This window comes from Pavona decussata, unplaced genomic scaffold (assembly GCF_977016875.1).
Source record: "Pavona decussata unplaced genomic scaffold, jaPavDecu1.1 SCAFFOLD_92, whole genome shotgun sequence".
In the NCBI taxonomy this organism is placed as follows: Eukaryota; Metazoa; Cnidaria; class Anthozoa; order Scleractinia; family Agariciidae; genus Pavona; species Pavona decussata.
Window position 1 is genome coordinate 1,568,866 of NW_028145509.1, and position 20,016 is coordinate 1,588,881.

The 20,016-nt window shown below is 38.0% G+C and overlaps 2 protein-coding genes, 1 long non-coding RNA gene and 1 pseudogene across 5 annotated transcripts in view; 3 read left to right on the forward strand and 1 right to left on the reverse strand.

Annotated features, from left to right (window-relative positions):
* LOC146473791 (uncharacterized) overlaps positions 1-16,293 on the forward strand; it is a 76,479-nt gene extending 60,186 nt beyond the window's left edge. For 2 of the 3 annotated variants that reach the window (XM_085117611.1, XM_085117612.1), the window contains 6 exons: positions 11,826-12,069; positions 12,726-14,005; positions 14,134-14,274; positions 14,699-14,829; positions 15,441-15,603; positions 15,972-16,293. In XM_085117611.1, the coding sequence (XP_084973737.1) occupies positions 11,826-12,069; positions 12,726-14,005; positions 14,134-14,274; positions 14,699-14,829; positions 15,441-15,603; positions 15,972-16,150 (2,138 nt within the window). In that variant the 3' untranslated portion in view covers positions 16,151-16,293. The remainder of the gene's footprint in view (positions 1-11,825; positions 12,070-12,725; positions 14,006-14,133; positions 14,275-14,698; positions 14,830-15,440; positions 15,604-15,971) is intronic. The other variant, XM_085117613.1, reaches the window with a different exon arrangement.
* Positions 1-20,016, forward strand: part of LOC146473783 (uncharacterized) — a 158,870-nt gene that overhangs the window by 123,949 nt on the left and 14,905 nt on the right. The window lies entirely within an intron of this gene.
* LOC146473796 (uncharacterized) lies at positions 104-4,558 on the reverse strand. Its single transcript, XR_014866304.1, has 4 exons — positions 4,140-4,558; positions 1,785-1,847; positions 1,072-1,334; positions 104-222 (listed from the first exon to the last, which is right to left on the reverse strand). It is a non-coding gene; the product is annotated as an uncharacterized LOC146473796 (long non-coding RNA).
* Positions 7,366-10,098, forward strand: LOC146473797 (uncharacterized; annotated as a pseudogene).

Genomic DNA, 20,016 nt, shown 5'->3' on the forward strand with positions numbered 1-20,016 from the left:
CAAAAACACATCATGCATGAGACAAAGATTACAAAAAGGTGCAAGATTAGATATACATAAGTTCAAACAGCAGGAAGAAATATAAATAAAAGTACAGAGTTGATACCTTTTTCATTTCAATAATCAGAGTCTCTTTGGTATTTACAGGAATTTGATGTAATGTTCCAGATTCCTTACACTTGGAACAGAATTCTGACAGTTTGACAACTGGATATAGCTTGGCTTGAGGGTAGATAAAAACAAAGAGCAAATGTAAGCCAGTTGACAATTTTATAACTAAGCTGTCTAACACTGTTTGCATTTGCTAAGGAATGTCATTCAACCCAAAACGCCTGTGAAACGTTTACAAAATTTCTACCAATCAAACATTAAGCTGGCTTTGAATTTTCCTGATGGCCACAACAACACATCCATTTATAATATGGCGTGAGCAAAATTTGAAGCCAGCTTAATGTTTGATTGACAAAATCATTGTGTAGCAATGCAAATGGTGGTAAAATTTGTTAGCAGTTGTATCATTGATGACATTCAATACACAACAGTTACAGAATTATATTAAAGGAAAACATAGCAAAATAATGGCAAACATTATGATCATCGTGTACAGTGGAACCTGGTTCATAGTAAAACTCTTGTCAAGCAATAGAAAATTGGTTACCATATTCAGAGGGGAAGTAATGTCAATGGAGTGAGGTTGCACACTAGATCACAGTATATCTCCTTGAAAAATCACCCCAGCAATAAGTGCTACATACAAGCAGGAAAATGTGAATTCATAAGCACTGCCCTAACTTAAGAACAGACTTCAACGGTGCCCCAGGTAACAACATGGTGTTGATAAATAACAATTCTATAACAGGGTAAAGGAACTTTGACGCCATTATAATAATAATATTATTATAGGTGTTGAATAATATGTCTGACTCATTCACTCCAATCCATTTAACGGTGAACTTACAGGTAGTTTGCATAGTTCCATTGTCATCAAGTGTGATAGTTGGAGGTATGGCTTGAAAATACCCATAATTTCAAATACCCATCTCTGTTGTGGAAAGGCAAAAACTGGTGCACCTTTTCATCACACGATGGACACATAAATCCAACTGCACACTCCATGCATCGCACTCGCACTGTCCCTTTCAAGCACATTTGGCAACAATCTGGAGATGGAAGTGCCTCACAACTCAGGGCAGCCTCAAAGAGCAGTTTCCTTGAATTGTCCCAGCTGGACGTTAAATTGGACATCCTGGTCTCCCAATTTCTTGAAGACGGAGGAAGATCAAATGAGTGCAAAAACTCATCACATTTGGCTAAAGTTGCCTCAAGATTATCATCTGTGAAAGAAAATTATTATAAAATAATTATGGCTTTTGTTACTTTTAAGGGACTCACAAAAAATGAATTAAAGAGAAAAACAACTGTCTAAATGGGCTATTGCCCAAAGCAAGTAAACTTTCTGACAAATTTGTAACAAGTAAAAGCTTAGTTGGCCTAAGCTTGGCCTGGTTAGCTTAATGGGTTATTTTATTTGGTTAAGTTTAGAAATCTATGTGCTTAAATCTTGCGTGTGCACTCAGAAATTTGCTTTTCACTATATATAGCAATTATTTCAACAATAAATAAACCAATTAAAATTATGCCAGTTAAATAAATATATGATATAATTTACTAGTTAACTCTGTTATTACATGTCATTCCCTAACTCATGCCTCATATAGACTCATATCATTGAATTATTATAATACACATGCATTGTGACCCTAAAAGAAATACAAAATACTTACCCTCAAGATTAGGGGATATTTGTTCTACCCTCACTTCATCATCTTCATCCAAATCTATGTTATCTGCAATGGAGTTTAACATACTTTTATAATGAAACATGTGAATTACCAAAATCATACATGTATAAGAACTGCAGATGAAATGTGAGTGAAATTTGTGATCCTCCTGCACTTATTAAGGGTGCGTTCCTTTGGTCAAATCCAAGAATGCATTTAATGCAATCACAAGATTTTTTGGATTTGCGGTTTTGAAAGGAACGACAAATCTAAAAAAAAATTTCTATTAACACAACAACACGAAACATGCAACTAATATATTTCTAGTGATATTCAATAAATTTTACTTTTACAGCAAGAACTTGGTCTTACTTCACAAAGTTTGCAAACCTTTGTGTAATTATTGACAAACCACCCCGCAAATGTCTAGAGTACATCACCTTGACGAGTATGATCCTAACATCGCAGTCAGTGGTTATTTACTAGAACGTATTAAATCTTGCAAACTGCTTGGAGTTCACTTCAATGAAGACCTTAAGTGGGATGATCACATCAAGCACATGGTATCAGGATGCTACGCCACTCTATCAATACTAAGAAAACTGAAATATCTCGCCAAATATGACCTCAGAAAGCAGCTAGCAGAAACATTGATTTTGTCAAAACTAGATTACGCCGATCTGGTATTTTACCCTCTACCACAATTCTTACTTTGCCGTTTGCAACGGGTTCAATTCGCTGCTGCAAGTTTTGTACTCGGACACTATGTTAAGAACTTTCGGGATGTACTAAAAATCGGATGGCTTCCAATCAATGAGAGACGAGAACTGAAATCATGTTTTAAAGCTTTGCATAACGCCGAGACCTGGCCAGATTATCTTAAAATAATTAAACAGGAATGCCCCAAGGAACTGCGCTCAAGCAATTCAATAATATTAGATTTATTTAGTGGTCCCGACCAAAAATGGCACTTTCCAAGACAATACGTCGAAACTATTTAACAATCTACCAGAAACTATAATTACAAACTGTAAAGATTACAGAACTTTTTTAAGACTCTCAAGGAATTTTTTAAGAAACAAAGTACAAAGTGATTAGTTAGTTTTTACTGTAATTGGTTTCTGTTAATCCTGTTTCTATTGTATAATTTGTAAATAACTTAATTTGTTTTTTTTTGTAATTGTGATTAATGTAATTTAACAGGGAAGAGCCACCCAGTGGATCTGTTAATAAATCGTTATTATTATTATTATTATTATTATTATTATTGTTATTATTATTATTATTATTAAAGTATCGCACAAGCTGTAAATATTTTTCATAACAGCCTCTTGTGTTAAAAACATATAACTGTGTACAGAAAAGCGCATACTTGCTGTAAACTATTTCCTTTGTTTAGGGTTATCGGAAAATTCAACAACCTACCTTTTCTAGATCTACAGCTTCTAAACTGGAGTGTTAATGGTGCAAAGAGTGATAAAGCGAACTATACTGATATTAACCCCGCTGACCAACAGTACTTTTTTTGAATCCTTTCCTAATGGAATGCTTGCACGGATTTCAAATCCCCCCCCACCCCCCCCCCCCCCCAAAAAAAAAAAAAACAGATTTGGGTCAATCTATCGAATCTTTCTTCAGAATCCTTTTTACGATTTGCCCAAAGGAACGGAAAATCCAGTTTTGGATTCACAATCTGGATTAGGATTTTGACAAAACTGTGAGGATCACAATTTTCAAATTTCCATAAACACATATATAATTTTCATATATTCCTACACCTAGTTGTATAATTGGTTACCAGTGACTGTTAGGTAAAAACCTAACAAACTGCTCGGGGGTAACCCAGCAATGGACTAGCATCCCATTCAGGAAGAGTGGTGATTCAACTTGTGGCTATAGTGCGACTTTAACTATATATCCGTATTTATTCATTAGTAACTATAGAAACATTTGTTGAGCACACATCACTCAAACAACAAAGCTAGGTCACAATGTTAGAAAGCTGGCGAACAAAGCGTTCTAACATAATTTGTTGTGGACAACAAAATGTTTGAACAAAAACAATACTTTGCCCAACAATTCAACAAAAAGTGTTGGTGAAACGTAATCCAAAACAGGGTGTTAACAGAGATAGACAGATCAGCCCCTACCTCCTACTAAAGAGCTGGTTGTAGAATAAGATGTAAACTTACAGTTAGGTCGCTTAATCCTTTGTAAAAATGCACAATTCACAACCAGAAGGGAAAATCTCCGACACGCGATAACGGAAAGGCGCATTTTCATTACGGAAGTATATGTTGGTTCACGACTGAATAAGCTTAATATAAGTTAACATTGTTATCATAATATTAAAGTTACCTTCGTTGGTAGATGGCAGATCGACATTTTCTGATTGTTCAATTTCTTCACGTTGGAATCGAGGTTTGTACGGGTATTTACTTTCCCGTTTGCCCGTTATAGGATCGCGAAAAATTAGATAACGCGACTTTTTTTTTTTGCTTTTTCCCAGCCTTTTTCATTTCGTTAACAAATTCATCGGCTTCAACGAGGATTTCGTCGAGAGATCGATTGGAACTTTTGGCCGCAACTCTCCGCTTCGCGGCCGCCATTTTCTTTCTGGACTCATGCAACAAAGCACCACGGGAAGATATCAACCCTTATTAATGATATCCATAAATTCAAGTGCTTTTTATCAATTTATGCTATTCATTAATCTTACGGGGATATCGTGTTGACAAACCAATGGACTGTTCACAGTCCCCCTATTTTTCCGTGGGATTTGCGAGACTGGTACGCTTCGATGGAGCTGCCGCCATCTTGGTTTGTAAAAGCGAGCGCAATCTGGGGAGAGTGTCAAAGCTACCGAGGGGAGGGTAGTGGAGTAACACCCACTCCGGCTCCCCTCGGTAGTTTAGACACTTTCCCCAGATCGCGATCGCTTTTACAAACCAAGATGGCGGCAGTTCCATCGAAGCGTACCAGTAATCCCACGGAAAAATAGGGGGACTGAAGGGACTGTGAACAGTCTAACAAAACGCAATTACCGGCTCCTGATCCCGGGCGCAACTTCCGAGCCCACAGTAATTTGGCCGGCGGTAAATATTTTGTGTAACGCAATCGTAATGCAATATAAACTCATCGGTCCACGATCGAATTGAACTCGAATTGAACCCCGGGGGGGGGGGGGGGGGGTTCTCCCAAAAAAATTGGGTAGGGGTGTGCGGCCCGCTTCCCAAAACCCTTACCCTATTTATGACCAAAATCTGCGATTTTCCCTACCCTATTTATGACCTGACCAAAAATTTGATACCCTATTTATGACCTGATAGTGTCTGGTCAACTTCAGTTCAAAACTCCCCTGAAGCCCAGCGCGTGACTGGAGCGCGTGACAAGCCGTAGCGGCACGTACACAGTTGCCGTAAACATCATAATGAAGAAGTAGTTTCTTCTAAAAAAAAAAAAAAACGAATGCAAGACTAGAGTGCAAAAATCGATACCCTATTTATTACCAAAATGGCGGCAAAATGGCTAAAATCGATACCCTATTTATGACCAAAGTGGCTGAAAAACCATACCCTCTGGCGCCGCACATACCTTTATAGCCCATATAGGGGAGTACCCGCCCCCCCGGGAATTGAACTCTTCTGGACCCTGTCTTTTCGGTTGGAAAATCAAGTTCACTTCAAAGCATTCGGTTTGCAAGTGACGTCATCGCCGTCATGAAAGTTTTCTCAAAGGCTCGGCTTTTGTTTGTTCCACCGATGTGGCCGGCTCTTCCTTGTCCAGTAAATCTGTGGAATCTGCAGGTAAATTGGCTACAATTTCCATAAATTTTAACATTGAAGTAAAAGACGGACCAAAATGAAAACAATTCTCATGGTTTAAAATGAATGAATACTTTCCGGGGTACAACTTGCCCAACCAAACAAAATTTAATTTAATTTAGTCTGCATTTTACCCCTGGTCTGCAGTGTTCAGTCTGCATTTTATCCCGAGTCTGCATTTTACCCCCAGTCTGCAGTCTGCAGTCTGCATTTTACACTGACCGACCAGAAGATAGCCTTTGACAGTGCTTTTTCTCTGGTATGAAAGACAAAAAGGAGAACAACCAAAGAACAATTCTAGGACGTAATTTGCTGAAAAGAATTGTACTATATGATAAATGCTAAATTCTCCTTTAAATGTGTGTAATATTTCTTAGTAATTGTAAGGAGAATTTAATTGTCAACATTTAATTTAATAACACTGAGAAAAGGTGTAATTTTTTTATTTTTTAGCATCTGAAATCGACCGTTTTCTCAGGAAGATGCTTATTTCAAGCTACACTTGTATTCCTATGTACGGAACATGAAATACTATCTTCATTTTCTGCAAAAAAAAAAGTTAAAATGCGAAAATGTGCTGTTGCCGAACGATTCAAGGACTGTTTTTAACGCTGAATTATCTACTCAGGTTATAAAAGAAGCAATAAACATGTTGGCTTTGTACCTTCTATGACAAATTTATTACGTTCACCGGGCTCCCCAACAAGCATCCAGCATTAACATAATACCGTTTGAAGTGGTCTCGATCGACATCTCGCAGCCGCGATTTGCAAGCGCGGCAAATAATCAGAAATCCAGCTTCTTTTTGGTCGAGTTCGTACGAAATCCACCACAAAACTAAAAAAATTTTAGAGGAGCAGTAAATTTTCCAAATAACTTAAACTACCGAGGGTTAAGAACACAAGAAGACGCATTTCTATGCCGCCATGTTTGTTTTTTCATCACATCCCGCTACGGGAAGTTGTAACGGGTTAACCCGCAAGTGTCCGAGAGGCACGAAATCAACTTAATTCTTGAAAGAAACAACTTGCGATCTGGTCTAGCGCATTTTAGAAAAAATAGGCACTCGAAGGACTGCATGTGGTTTCAGCTACCATAATGAAAAGTTATTGCCTATGTTCGAGTGACCCTCAAAAAAAGTCATTGTAAGAAAATGAAAAGGAATCTCTTCAAAGATCAATAAATTATGTGTGACTGTTACATTTACTGTAGGTTTTTAGTCTGTTTTATTTACTCCCTTTTTGTGCATAAATGAAAAAGTTGCAAAGCTGGGGTGTTACTTCGGTAGGTGTATGTTATATGTTAGTGGGGTTGCAAATTTGTAGGGAGGTTATTTTCCAAGTGGTAAAGGGGGATTCTCTAGCGATTACAAGTTTTGTGTATTTATGATCTGTAGCAAAGTCAGCGACCAAAGGAATTCTAAACTATAAAATTCAGAGGGGTAAATGAACAGCTCTAGGTAGTGCCAAAATTATGCAGCGTAATTTGATCGTGTTGTCATATGGGCGAATTTGGTATGCGCTGGAGGATTTCGGTTTGTTTACACTTTTTAAAATACACGTGGGACAGTAATAACAAATTTGGTTTGGCTCTCCCATGGCCCAAGACTCCCATGGTTTACATAAGATCGCATGGTGAGGAAATTCCGTTAGGATCAAGACACACAGATAAACAGACAATAAGCTTTCTTAATTGAAAAATTTATTCAGACAGACCTGTCTTCACCCTTGAAAAGCAAACACGTTCAATTTTCGCCTCGAATGAAGCTACGTGATCCAAGCGCACTGCGAGTCACTAAAGCACAATTTCTCGACTCTATTAAAGACATTAAACTGAGTACGTTTTTCGAAAATTTTGCCAAAGCTATTTGAAATATGACAAATCGATCAATTTAACATAAAGCACTGTAAAATTCACATTCAAACCTGCAGTATTTTGTGGATTTCCAGGAGCTCACAAAAATTTCCGAGAACGCCTACAGCTCATGTGATGATTTGCAGATCTTGTTTGCGATCGCACATGTTTCGCCTTGACAAAATCTCGAACAGGAATTTCTTCGCTCTGAACTCACCGATTTCCTCTTTTTTAGCAGCCGAGTGTTTCTTAGAAGTTGTTCTTTTGATTTACGGAAAATAGACTGACTGACTTTTATTGTACTGGGGTGATAATTTTTGACAAACTTGACAATTATTTTGTTATTTCTGCCGACAGTCAAACTTTTTCGGGTTTTGAAATGACAGCACCTGAGGAGCTTTTTAGGAGCTTTGCAGTCCGTTTTATTATATCTCAATCTTGTTCTTTTCCAACGTTCTGCATACGCGGGGTACCGGTTTTGGGTACGATTTTGCTAGTTTTAATTTTGAAGATATAGATAACAGGATGCAAGACGGGGTGAGGTATTTTACAGTATAAGGACACAGTAGGTCCGCATGAAATCAGAATCAGCTTTATTGTGGTTTGCTCAAAACGTTGATCTCGAAGCGAGGAAATTTAAGAAACATTCTAGAGAGGGGTACCCATGAGAGTTGTGAATGTCCCACTACTCTCTGTCCCTGAGGTTTATAACCTTACGTAAGCTTTCATAACAATTCATAACATTGCGGTAAGCTTCTCAGATATTCTGGAGCTCAATTTCAACGGCGGTTATTTTTAATACCTATTATCTAAGTTTGGGGGAGTTTCTTGTTTGAAAAGCACTGGTCAGGCATTTACAAGTAAGGTAGCATCAGTGAAGAACTTAATTGTAATTTCAATAATGTGATATGTTTGCTGACTTGCAGCATTTGTGGTATTTATTAATTGCAGGGTCAGCCATCACTACAGTTTAGGCTTAGATTTAACAAAAAACAATATGCATTTGGTTCTTGAAGGAAAGCAACAACAGTTTATACTGAACTGACAAAAATAACTAATGGCTCGTGCTGGCACTTATTCAAAGGAAAAAAAGGACCAGTATACTTGTAAATAACCAGTATACTTGTAAATAATAATAATAATAATAATAATAAGGTCAAAAGTTTGGTTACCTTGTGAATGGGACAAAGAGTTGGCTTATTGTGAAGTCTAGGGAACTCGCGGAGGAAGCAAAGAGGGTGTTGGAGAGGAAGTCAACATAACGACTGAAGGTCAGCGCCATCTGCGAGCAGTTTTTGCGTCGCAAGAATACAGAGATCAGTATTGTGAGGAGAAGGTTCGTGCATGGAAAGAGGAAATCGAACGTCTCTCTGAAATAGCGAAGAGCTAGCCTCCTGAGGTGTATATTGCTTTCACAAAAGGTTACAAGTCGAAGTTCAACTTCATGCGCACGATTGAATCGTTTGAAGTTTATGTCGATCCAATCCAGGAAGTGATTGAAGATTTACTACTCCCCACTTTGTTCGGTCAATAAGAGCCTCTCCCTAACGAGGTGCGCAGACTTGCTAACTTAGCAACGGGTCAAGGGGGTCTAGGCATTCCTGATCTGAAATCCGAGGCACCGCAGCAGTTTGCTGCCTCGAGACTAATAACCACCGCGCACGTAGATTCTATTACTTTACAGAGTACCATCATGGTGCCAGGAGAAAGATCTACGGAGGAGCTAAAGAGGCATCAACAATCACTTAAGAGAGCAAGTGCCAAAGAGAAAATGGATAGCATTGATTCAAGCCTCTCCAAAGCGCGCTGCGTCTGGTTAACCAATCGAGGGACAAGGGCGCAAGTTCTTTGCTGAATGCGATGCCACTCGCAGACAAAGGTTTAGCCCTCAACAAGCAAGAGTTCAGAGACTCGCTACGCTTGCGTTGTGACTTGCCCTTAGTCCATTTACCAAGTCATTGCATATCAGGGGATAAATTCACCGTTAGTCACGCCCTCTCTTGTAAAAAGGGGGGTTTGTAGCGCAGAGACAGGACGGTGTACGGAACTTGTTAATGACATTCATCGACAAGATCTGCAATAATGTCGAAATCGAACCACGCCTTCAACCCCTGGACAACGAGCGATTTAATTTGAGGAGCGCTGTTACAAGTTCTGAGGCAAGGTTGGACATCAAAGCGGGAGGTTTCTGGGCGAGAGGAGTTACGGCATTTTTTGATGTTAGAGTTACGCACTTCAACTCCAAATGATACAAGAGCAAGCCAACATCGGAAGTGTTCAAAGAGCAAGAAGAAGAGAAGAAGCGCAAGTACCAGCAGCGGGTGTTAGATGAAGAAATGGGTTCGTTTACGCCTTTAGTGTTTGGAACCAATGGCGGAATGGGAAACGAGTGTCAGCTGTTCTTAAAGCATCTCGCAGATAAGATAGCTCAGAAAGACACCGAGCCTTATCATGTTGTAATCACTTGGCTCAGGACACAGATCTCGTTTGAATTCTTAAGATCGGTACATGCATGCGTCAGAGGTTCGCGAACGCCGTTTCGTAGCAAGATAGAGTAATCATTAGACTGTGAAATAAATGTCGCTATGCGGATCTCTGACTCTATCGTGTCTATATGGGGTTTTTTATGGACACTGGTTTAGCCGTCATTAGTATAATTCGATTGTATGATCTTGATGTCTCTGCATGATGGAATTCTTTATTTTATGGAATTTTGAACTTTTATTATTATTATTTATATCTATTTCGTCTTCCTTTATGTATCTTTTATCTATTTTTTAGAATTTGTAAATGAATAGTGTTTTTACAATTTGCTTGGTATATGTTGATAAAGAGATTATTATTTTTATAATAATAATAATAATAATAATAATTATAATAATAATAATTATAATAATAATAGTAATAATAACAAAATAGTAATTATGATTATCATTTTTAGTCTGAGACACAGGGTCACCTTTTGTAAAACAGCTCCTGCACTTCCTGTAGTAACTATTTCTTTAGAAGTAGACCAGCATAATGGGGACCCCATCATAAGTCCCCTTAACTAGGTTCACAGAACACACACTTTGAGTCCTCACTAGAAGGTGAAAAAACAAAAGCTCCAAAAGAATTTTTTTTAACCTCAAAGCGCATTTAGAGGTGCTTTCTAAAAAGCCATAACATACTTATATAATTAAGACAGTTTCAGGAAACTGACAAGCTAAGATGTGAAAGGATTCCAGGTTCACTAAAAATCCTTGAGCAAGATAATTATTAATTCTTAGACCAAAGGGGAACATTATGATGATGTACATGTCAACTCTGTATTCCCCAAAAGAAACAGGCTCTTCTTTTGTTCTGTAGTGGGTGTTTGTCCTAGTCGTGAAAAAAGACCCGCAAAATAGGTCGGCCTGTACTTTGGTTAACAGAACACACACCTTGAGTCCTCACAAGAAGGTGAAAAAGGAAAAAAACTGAAGAACACTATTTTCTTTATCACAAAGAACTTTAAGAGGTGCTAAAAAAAACCCATAAAATAAATTTAAGATACTTACATTAAACACTAAAGGCTTTTTTTCAAAGTACACTTGAAAACTCTACATATAAGTCAGGTACAGTGGTGTGTACATTACACACAGTGTGTGTTCTTCATGCAGAATTGTAGTGTGTAAACCACTAAAAAATTTTTTTTTCGTTAATCTAAGTATCGTTATGTTTTTCTTGGGCACTTCTTAATGTGCTACAAGGCAAAAAGATAATTTTTTTCGAGGTTCTGTTTTTTACCTTCTTGTGAGGACTCAATATGTGTGTTCTATGGACCAACTTGTGGGGACTCTTCAGGGGTCCTCATTATGGTGGTCTATTTTCAAAGAACTACCTATTTAAGGGGACTTTTTCCGTGGGGACTCGAAAATGTCCCCATAATTTGAACAGTCCCCACTTTCCTGGTGTGTTTACATATGAATGTCCCCGTAAGTGTGCAACGGTGAGTGCACATGTATGTGTGTGTGTGTGTGTGTGTATGGATGGATGGATGGATGGATGGATGGAAGATTAAACGAGTGAGTGAGTGAGTGACTGACTGAAATATTTGTTCATTATTGATATATTTATTTAGTTATTTTTCATTTCTCAGCAATTTTTTTCTGTGTCCTTATTATTAAAAAATGCAGGATTTTTTTTAATATGCCACTAGGTTTTTTTGTTGTAAACTAACATCATTGATGTGGTCGTCGTGGTAGAATATAATTTTGCATGGCCATTTAGACAACAGAAATCTACATTTTGATCAAGAATACCGTGAATAAGTATAGTTTCTATCTATACAACCATCCTTATACTTCTTGCTATTGGTGACTTTATCCTCACTGTTTTTTTGCAGTTTCAGGGGATTTGGTCATTCAATATTACCACCAAAATGTTAGTACCCAAGAACTTCTTAACAAGTTAAACATGACCTCAGCTCCTTTCGATGTGATAAACATTTGTCCTTCCTCAAACTACTCTTGCCAGTCAGTTTGTCCTTTGAGTGGTAACGAGGCTCGCGAGAGACTAACCCAGAAGCCTTGCTACTGTGATAAACTTTGCCTTCACCTTGGTGATTGTTGCTTTGACTACTTTTTAAGGTGAGTAACAGAGTGTTTACGATGTCCGGTAAAATGTCTGAAAAGCGACTACACAAGTATCCGCTAAAGATATTAACCACGAGATCACTAGATAATGCAGTTCAAAAGTTTTCATTGGCTAAGCGGCCATGGAATATCGGATATTATTAAAAACTGGATCATTGAATAATGCAACAGCATGGATTTGACTGGCAGGGTTCGTGCCATGCCTGAAAAATAGCGACCATTAAAATGTCTTATGGTTGTTCATGCCAAGTTAAATCAGTAACATTTAGAAATATTTCTCGGTTGTTTTTTTTTTTTTTGATCAAACAATTATTCCACTAACGATGAAAATATCATGACAAATGGGGAGTATTCGTAATGATCCAAACAATACCCTTACATTAAAGATTAATATTATTAATATCATTTAATGATAGAGAATAGATAAAATAGATTAGAAGATAGCAAATGTTTACAGTGTAAGCGGAAGGAAATTAACTGAGACCAAATCGCCAACCTCCTTACATCGCTGTTGAAAGAAATGAGGGTGGATAGTTGTTATACATTATCACAAGGTCGTAGATTGTGCTAATACGTCCCTTTTGGTTTGAACTTTAAAGTATTGTAAATTGATTGCTATCATTCTGGTAATTTTTTTTTTTTTTTGAAAGATGTGCCAGTGAACCTGCTCCCGAATATCACGAATCAAGGTACACCTGTGTAAAGGCAGTGAAAAACGATTATAATGGCTACGCTATGATAAGCAGCTGTCCTGCTAACAACCTTGATGCGAACCTGGAATCGTTGTGCAACACGACGTCTTCGTCGTTTGATTTGCCTGTGTCCAACTTGGACGGTGATACTGCATACAAGAATGTTTTCTGTGCCAGATGCAATAATGTTAGCAACCACACCTATTGGACGTTTTCTGCGAGGTGTAGTGATCAGTACACAGCAAGTGATATTCTAAAAAATAGATCGTTGATGCTGGAGATTATAAAGAGAAACTGCCTGTGGCAGTTTAAGGCCCCACGTGATAACTACAGTTACCTAAAAAGGTGCTTGGCAATAGAGGATCAGTGTCCAATAAAAAAGCTTGTTAAAGCTGAACCATTGCTGGCCAGTCTCTGCTCGTTTTATACTTTTCCTGTTTGCCTCAGTACTGGAAGAAGAAATCCCCATTGTCAGATTTGCAACGGGAGAGACATAAGCATGTATTACTGTGACTGCAAAGACACAACAGAGCCGACTATTGGTCCGGATGGGATACCATCTTTAGAAATCTTGTTTGATTTTTCCTCTTCCTCCTCCCATACTGTAAAAGTGGGAGAAAAGACAACTGTTGTCAAGAACAAGGCTTGTGTTGCTGGTTTCGTGTTTGATCCATTCACAGATAAATGCATTAAACTTCACACGATTAGACCGCCAAGTTCAACAAACGAAACTAACTCTACTTTCAGTTGCAACAGCTCCGGCTTTGTCAAGATCGACATCAGTCTAGCAACTCTATTTCCTAATGGTTCAGTATGGATTCCTCCATACAAGACAATGTTTAGCAACGAGAGCTACTTTATAAATGGATCTGCGTTGTTCGTTTGCGTGAATCTAACACGGAATTACACTGAGACAACCAACTTGGCTTCCGAACTCACCAACATTACTGCAAGGCAAATAATAACATATGCTGGCGTGGCAATTTCCATGATATCGCTGATTCTCCTCCTGGTTATATACATCTGCGTTTCAGAGTTGCGAACATTGCCTGGAAAGAACCTGATATGTCTATCGAGCACTATGCTGTCGTATCACACTGTGTTTCTATTGACTGGTCAGACGGATCGCCCATCTCTTTGCACGGCGGTTTCTGTTCTTCTTCATTATTTCTTGTTGTCGTCCTTTTGTTGGATGAGTGTGATGGCCTTTGATGTTGCCAAGACGTTTGGGACGAAAGGTAATATATTTGTGGACATAAATTACAACATAGTTGTGGCTTTCAAAGATTAACAATCACAACAAATCACCAAGAAATTCAGTTTTTAGTAGTCATGACTGCATCACGGGTAGTTTTTTGTTCAACAGCAGGCCAGATTGGCCCCTCCCGTTCTGGAGGCAGTAAAAGAGCGCTTGCAAAATACAGCATCTTTGCTTGGACCACCCCAGCGGCGATTGTCTTTGTCAGCGTCATGCTTGACAGGACTCACACAGCTTTTATTGGATACGGTAAGAGTTTTTCCTCATCAAGTGAGTGTGAGTTTGTGTGGGCTGCGAATTTTTCGTTTCTTGTGAATATTTGGTTGGAGAGCAAAATTTTGATGGACCCAACGAAACACTTCTTCTAATCCTTTTGTCCAAGTAGGCCATCAAAAAGGCGTTTATCTTTTAAGTAAAATTCATGTCGGAAGCATTTCAATTAGCATACTTTTCTCAAACTTTTGAATTTATTTTCATTCAAAACCACTCATAATTGAGTTTTACAGTGAGTGTAAGGCGATAAAGACGACTGAAGATGTTGACTATTAAGTTTGGCTTGATTCACGTAATGTTGTTCAATTAATGGGAATGTCTACCGCACTTACTATTACTCAGAAAAAAACAATGCACTTACCAATGAGATCAGTGATAAACAGAAACGTTCCTTTCTTAGGTGCTGAAATGTGCTGGATCTCGAATGGAACGGCTCTTCTCCTTGTTCTTGGTTTGCCTGTGGCACTTATCCTTGTTTTCAACTGTGTTGCACTCTCAGTTACCCTGGTATCCATCTGGAAAACACAAAAGGTATAGCACCTGTATCTTTGTATCACGGTATAATAGATTGGTAGGCAACGAACACCAGCCTGCGTTGCAGCCGGAGTTGTCACTCAATACCTGTAGAGAACTCGATATATATCAGGGGTTTTATAGACTGTCTGCGACGCAGGCTAACCAACCCTTGCCTATCACTATCTCTTCTGTCTTTTACAGCATAAAGGGCGCGAATTTCAGATCATTTATTATTAAATGGTCATAAACTAAATACACCCCTTTCAGGCCTGTTTGTACAGTCTATCTATTATATTTTTTAATAGTTTCAAAGATGCTATCCGGCGAAGCCTCCGCTTTAAGGCCAACTGTTCATTTCCGGGAAATCGCCTAGACTTGGGCATCACTCTCTGATATGTCAGTCGCACGAGTAGCTTTATGTACTAACATTATTATTTAAACATTATTTTTTAGACAGCGTGGTAATAATCGTTTGATGGATTTTCTAAAAACGCTTTCTAGTGCTAATTATAACAGCGATGCTGAAATGCTGAGATATTTAAATGAAACATGGCTTATCTACAGGAGAGTTTCCCATTCTTTCCCAAGAATCATGGTAATTGTAACGCTGTGCTTTTTGTCCCTAGTCAACCAAGCGTGTGGTGGATCAGAGGCAACAGACCAGCCTGCCCATTCTATACATCAAGCTGTCCTCTGTTATGGGATTCACTTGGATAGTGGGTTTTATCGTTCCCTTCGTTAAAGTCGAGTTTCTTTCTTACCTGTTTGTGGTTTTAAATAGTCTGCAAGGTTTGTAGCCATACTTACAGAAAGTGTACGGCTAAATGCTTTACTGAATTTTATTGAAAGTAATGAAGGGTTTTCTTCAATGTTGTTAGCATAAATCAAATTACATTAAATTGTTGATGACGTTTCCTTGTTGACGATGAATGAAGTTGATCTCCTTTGCAAGTGTTTTATAATTATTGTTTTAGTTGTTTAGTGTCTTTATCTTGCAGCCAAGATAGTATGGAATTTTCATCTTTTCCTGCACCACTTCGAATCACGAAGGGTGATTCCGTTCATAAATCAATGAGTCTCTTCTTGTTAATTTATAATGAACTGCCTTATCCGAACATATTTGATAGTTTGTTCATGATTGTCAAAATATCTTACAGGTTTCTTCATTTTCCTCGCTTTTGTGGCAAACAAAAGGACGTTGAACAAACTGAAGGGCGCCTGGAGGTCGCGGTCAACACCGAGTACTTCCACAAACTGCTACTCCCACTTCACCACTGGCAAGAACAAGACGCATTCCAGCAACATTGACCAGCAGTTGACCACAACAGCTTTGTAGCTTCACTTGAGACTCTTTAACAGATAACTTAGCTCTGTTCAGCCTGGGGGAGGAAACGGCCTAAAAGCTACCAAACTTTATGACTTTTAATAATTAACAATTATTCTGCGAAATCGCTCGGAATATCGCCTGATACTTAGCCGACGAGGTTGTCTAAAATCATGGGATATCTGAATTTCACAAGATTGAGCGGGATAATTGTTCTATTATTCAACACATTGATAACAAAGGATAGGTTTATTGCAGAAAAGCTGCAGAGGAGATCTGTTAACCAAGGACGACGAATGTTCAGTGCGCCATGACCATATTAGGGCAGTATTAGGAGGTATTGAATAACAGAAGTTATATAATTTACCTGAGATTTTTAACTTTACATGGTTTTCGAACTGTCCAATTCTCGTCTTTTGACCGTTGTAACTTTTGCATATTTATTTAAATTTTCCGTTTCTCACAGTGCAACGCGCCTTAGCTTTGCCACCCAACAAACATTTTATTTACAAGTTAGCCAATCAGGGTACACGAATTTGATTAGCGGTCACCCCTCCTTGCAAAGTCCAACAGAAAAGTGACGCAACAACGAATTACTGAAAACATGTCGTTTAGTATTTTATGAACAAGGAGGAAGATATCCTGATTGGCTAACTTGTATAAAAAGTTTGTTGGGTGGCCACGGTAAGGCGCGTCGCACTGTAATAGGCTTTTAAAAACTATCTTCTTGAGTCAATTTGGACGGGCCTCTGACAAATCCAAACAAAACTTTATTAATGACGCAATTCCCTCTTCATATGACGTCGTAGGCCACGTTTTTGCTTATGATATATATTCTTGAAGTGTGCCATGCCTTTAATGCACTTGGCAAGGAATAGGAGGCGGCATTCCCCATGCTCCGGAACTATTACAAAATCCAACGTTTAATGCAGCTTACAATTTATCTTTTACTATTTAAAGCCAAAAAAAAGTTGTCCATACAGCCAAGCAAAACTAGTATTTTTCGTATAAAACCTCGCCAAGTAATGTTTACACTTATTATGCAAATGCTTGTATGTAAGCAACCACAGATATAATGAAATGAAAAAAATAAATAAATAAAAAGGAATTTACAGCGGTTGTGTACTTAGTTACCTGCCTATCTCGCAGGCGCTACACCTTAATTATAAGAGCTAAAAACATGCAAGGATTTAAAATTCATCTAATAACCCCAATCATTGGGTCCTTTGCAACTGTGGCGTGAAGCTGATTAAAGAGTCTACAATTTCCTAGTGCGGTTGCATAAACTAGGCACCAGATAAGTGAGAGTGCCCTGTAGTCTTCTCCTACCTTCCGTAGAATTTTCTCTCGCTGTTCTAGTGTTCCCCGTTCTCAATAAACCCCCTTCAGCTTGATTTAACATAGCGCTCATGCAAGGAAATCCTTCGAAACGCAGAGAACGATTGCAGAAAATTTCTACTTATCTTAAAATGCTTTATACAACTAAGCTCTGGATCGGACCGAAGAGTTTTTGAAAATAAGGGTTATTATTTAGTCCGCAGCAAGGTTTAATGAAAATAAGGTAGATACGGTATGCTTTAATTTACTTCTTATTGTGAGAACTGCAACGCGGTCAACCCTCCCCCTCGATCCGCTTCTGGGATTAAATCCGGTCACAGTTCGTGTAAAGTGTGCCTTTCAACTTAGTCTTGGACATCACACTGCAGTCCAATCCTTTCATTACATCTGTTCTTTTATTACACTTCAAGGACCCCCGATTATTGTCCGTACTATGTATATGGCCCTATAGCCCGAGGCTCATCAATCTTTACCTCTGTACTAGGCATCCATCCATAATTCATACAGTAAGGTCAATTTTCTTAGATATATAGAAAGAGCTGTTCTAAGAATGCTCGAAATATCGGTTTAGGTTTGCACTAAAAAATTTCCATGTGCAGATCGAATGTTCCAATTTTGTCCCGATACAAGTCGGTGAATTAAAGGTTGCCGATATCACTTCACCTTAAGTAAACAATAAATGTTAACAGCTGCACCTGGTGCTAAGAGAACTCTTCGGCGTGTAACAGAGTACAAAAAGACGATGTAATGTTTTAACTTTGGCAGTCAGATGACGCCTTTTAAATCGGGCTAGTACCAACAGTTTTCCTCGGTAAATAAGTTGATTTTTCTTCTTTTTTTTCTCTCTCTTTGTTTGTTTCTTTTTTTTTTTTTTTTTTTATCTACCGGGGTAGAAGAAACACGGTATGGAAACGACGTTTGCTACAAAGTCAGTACGATGGTAGAAAACTAAAGCCCTTCAATAATATTTTAATATTAATATTCTTTGTGATTAAACAACGCCACCAATGCACACCGACCGCGAAAACTACTTTAAAAAATAAACATCGAAAATAGTGCCAAACATAATTTACGGTACCTCACTTCATTTTATGTAATTATATTTTTTTTGAGATTAGGGACGCAGATTGCCATGGCTACTTTACATGAAGAAACAGGACTTTTGTCAGGGAGCAAGAAAATGTATATTGTCTGAACATTAATTTTTTTGTTACTTGGAATTAGTTACGAGAAAACGAAGCTGCTAATTACAAAACAGAAGCTTTTCCTCTTAATTGTTTCCTAGCTGATATTATCGCAGGTTCTTGTAAGTTACCTTCCTTCAGTTTTGGAAAAACAAACTAGCCGCCAAGAGCATTCAGACTTGTCAGGCAATTAAGTCACTAATAATCAGTTTCAACATGCTGGCCATATGAAAATGACTGTCTAACTACATTATCTAATGCCACCGAAAAAAAAAACCGACTCGCAGACTATTAAACACAGTTTCACGAGTGAAAGTAATAGGAGATTGCCAGTGATAACACGTCTTAAATTCTGCTCAAACTGAAACGTTTTGGAATCAAGCCCGAGAATTATGTTATAAGGAGGGAGCAAAATTGGAGAATCGATTAGGCATTGTGCCGTGTAAACTGTATTTTGTGGTTTGAAATCTCATTTTAGTTATAGCCAATAAAGTTGTACAAAGATGATCCGGTTAGATATCAATTTCAAAGGATTAGCCTTGATAGCTTATTTTTAGACTAATAGGGGACCGAAAAGAAAAATGGTGATTGGTCTACAGAGTCAATTTAGTACTTGTCAAACAAGTTTGCACTTCATTTGGCATTTAACAGGTGAGACGCCAAAACGGTATACTGTGCAATGATAATTTTAACAAGCGGACTTACGATATGCTTCGAAAGGCGTCCTGAAGTAGGTAAGGCCTGAAAGTTGTACTGACATTCATTTAAATTTGCGCTTTATATTTGTCAGTATCCTTTTAGATCATTACTTTTCCGTAACGAAAACTAACAAGCGCACTAGCGTATTATTAGTCCAATAAAAAACCTTACCGAGAAATGGTGATTGGCCGACAAGGTCAATTTAGTACCTGCCAAAGCAATTTAAATGTCAAATGAGGAGTACATCGCAAGGGAGAAACACGATTTGCACTGAGAAATTGAGGAACCTGAAGTATGTAAAGTCTCTTGAAATTTATTTATTTAAAGGAAAAGAAAAAACAAAAAAGTTTATTTTTTTAGCTTAGTACAGTATCATTTCATAATGACAACAAAATGCCTTTATTCAGTATTTTTTTGTATTTATATTCCATTTTCAATAGAAACTAAACTAGGGATACAGAAGAGTATTTTTTTTTTCAAGAAATTAAAATATTCATTGAATATCAGTCTGAGATGTAAAAGTTAACTACGATATTATTTTCAAAAAATGATCGAGCTACTCAGCTGGTATATATCGAAGAGGACAATGCAAATTCGAGAATATTGACTTTACTGAGGTAAATTCATGATTGCTCTCTTGGAAAATAAGAAATAGCT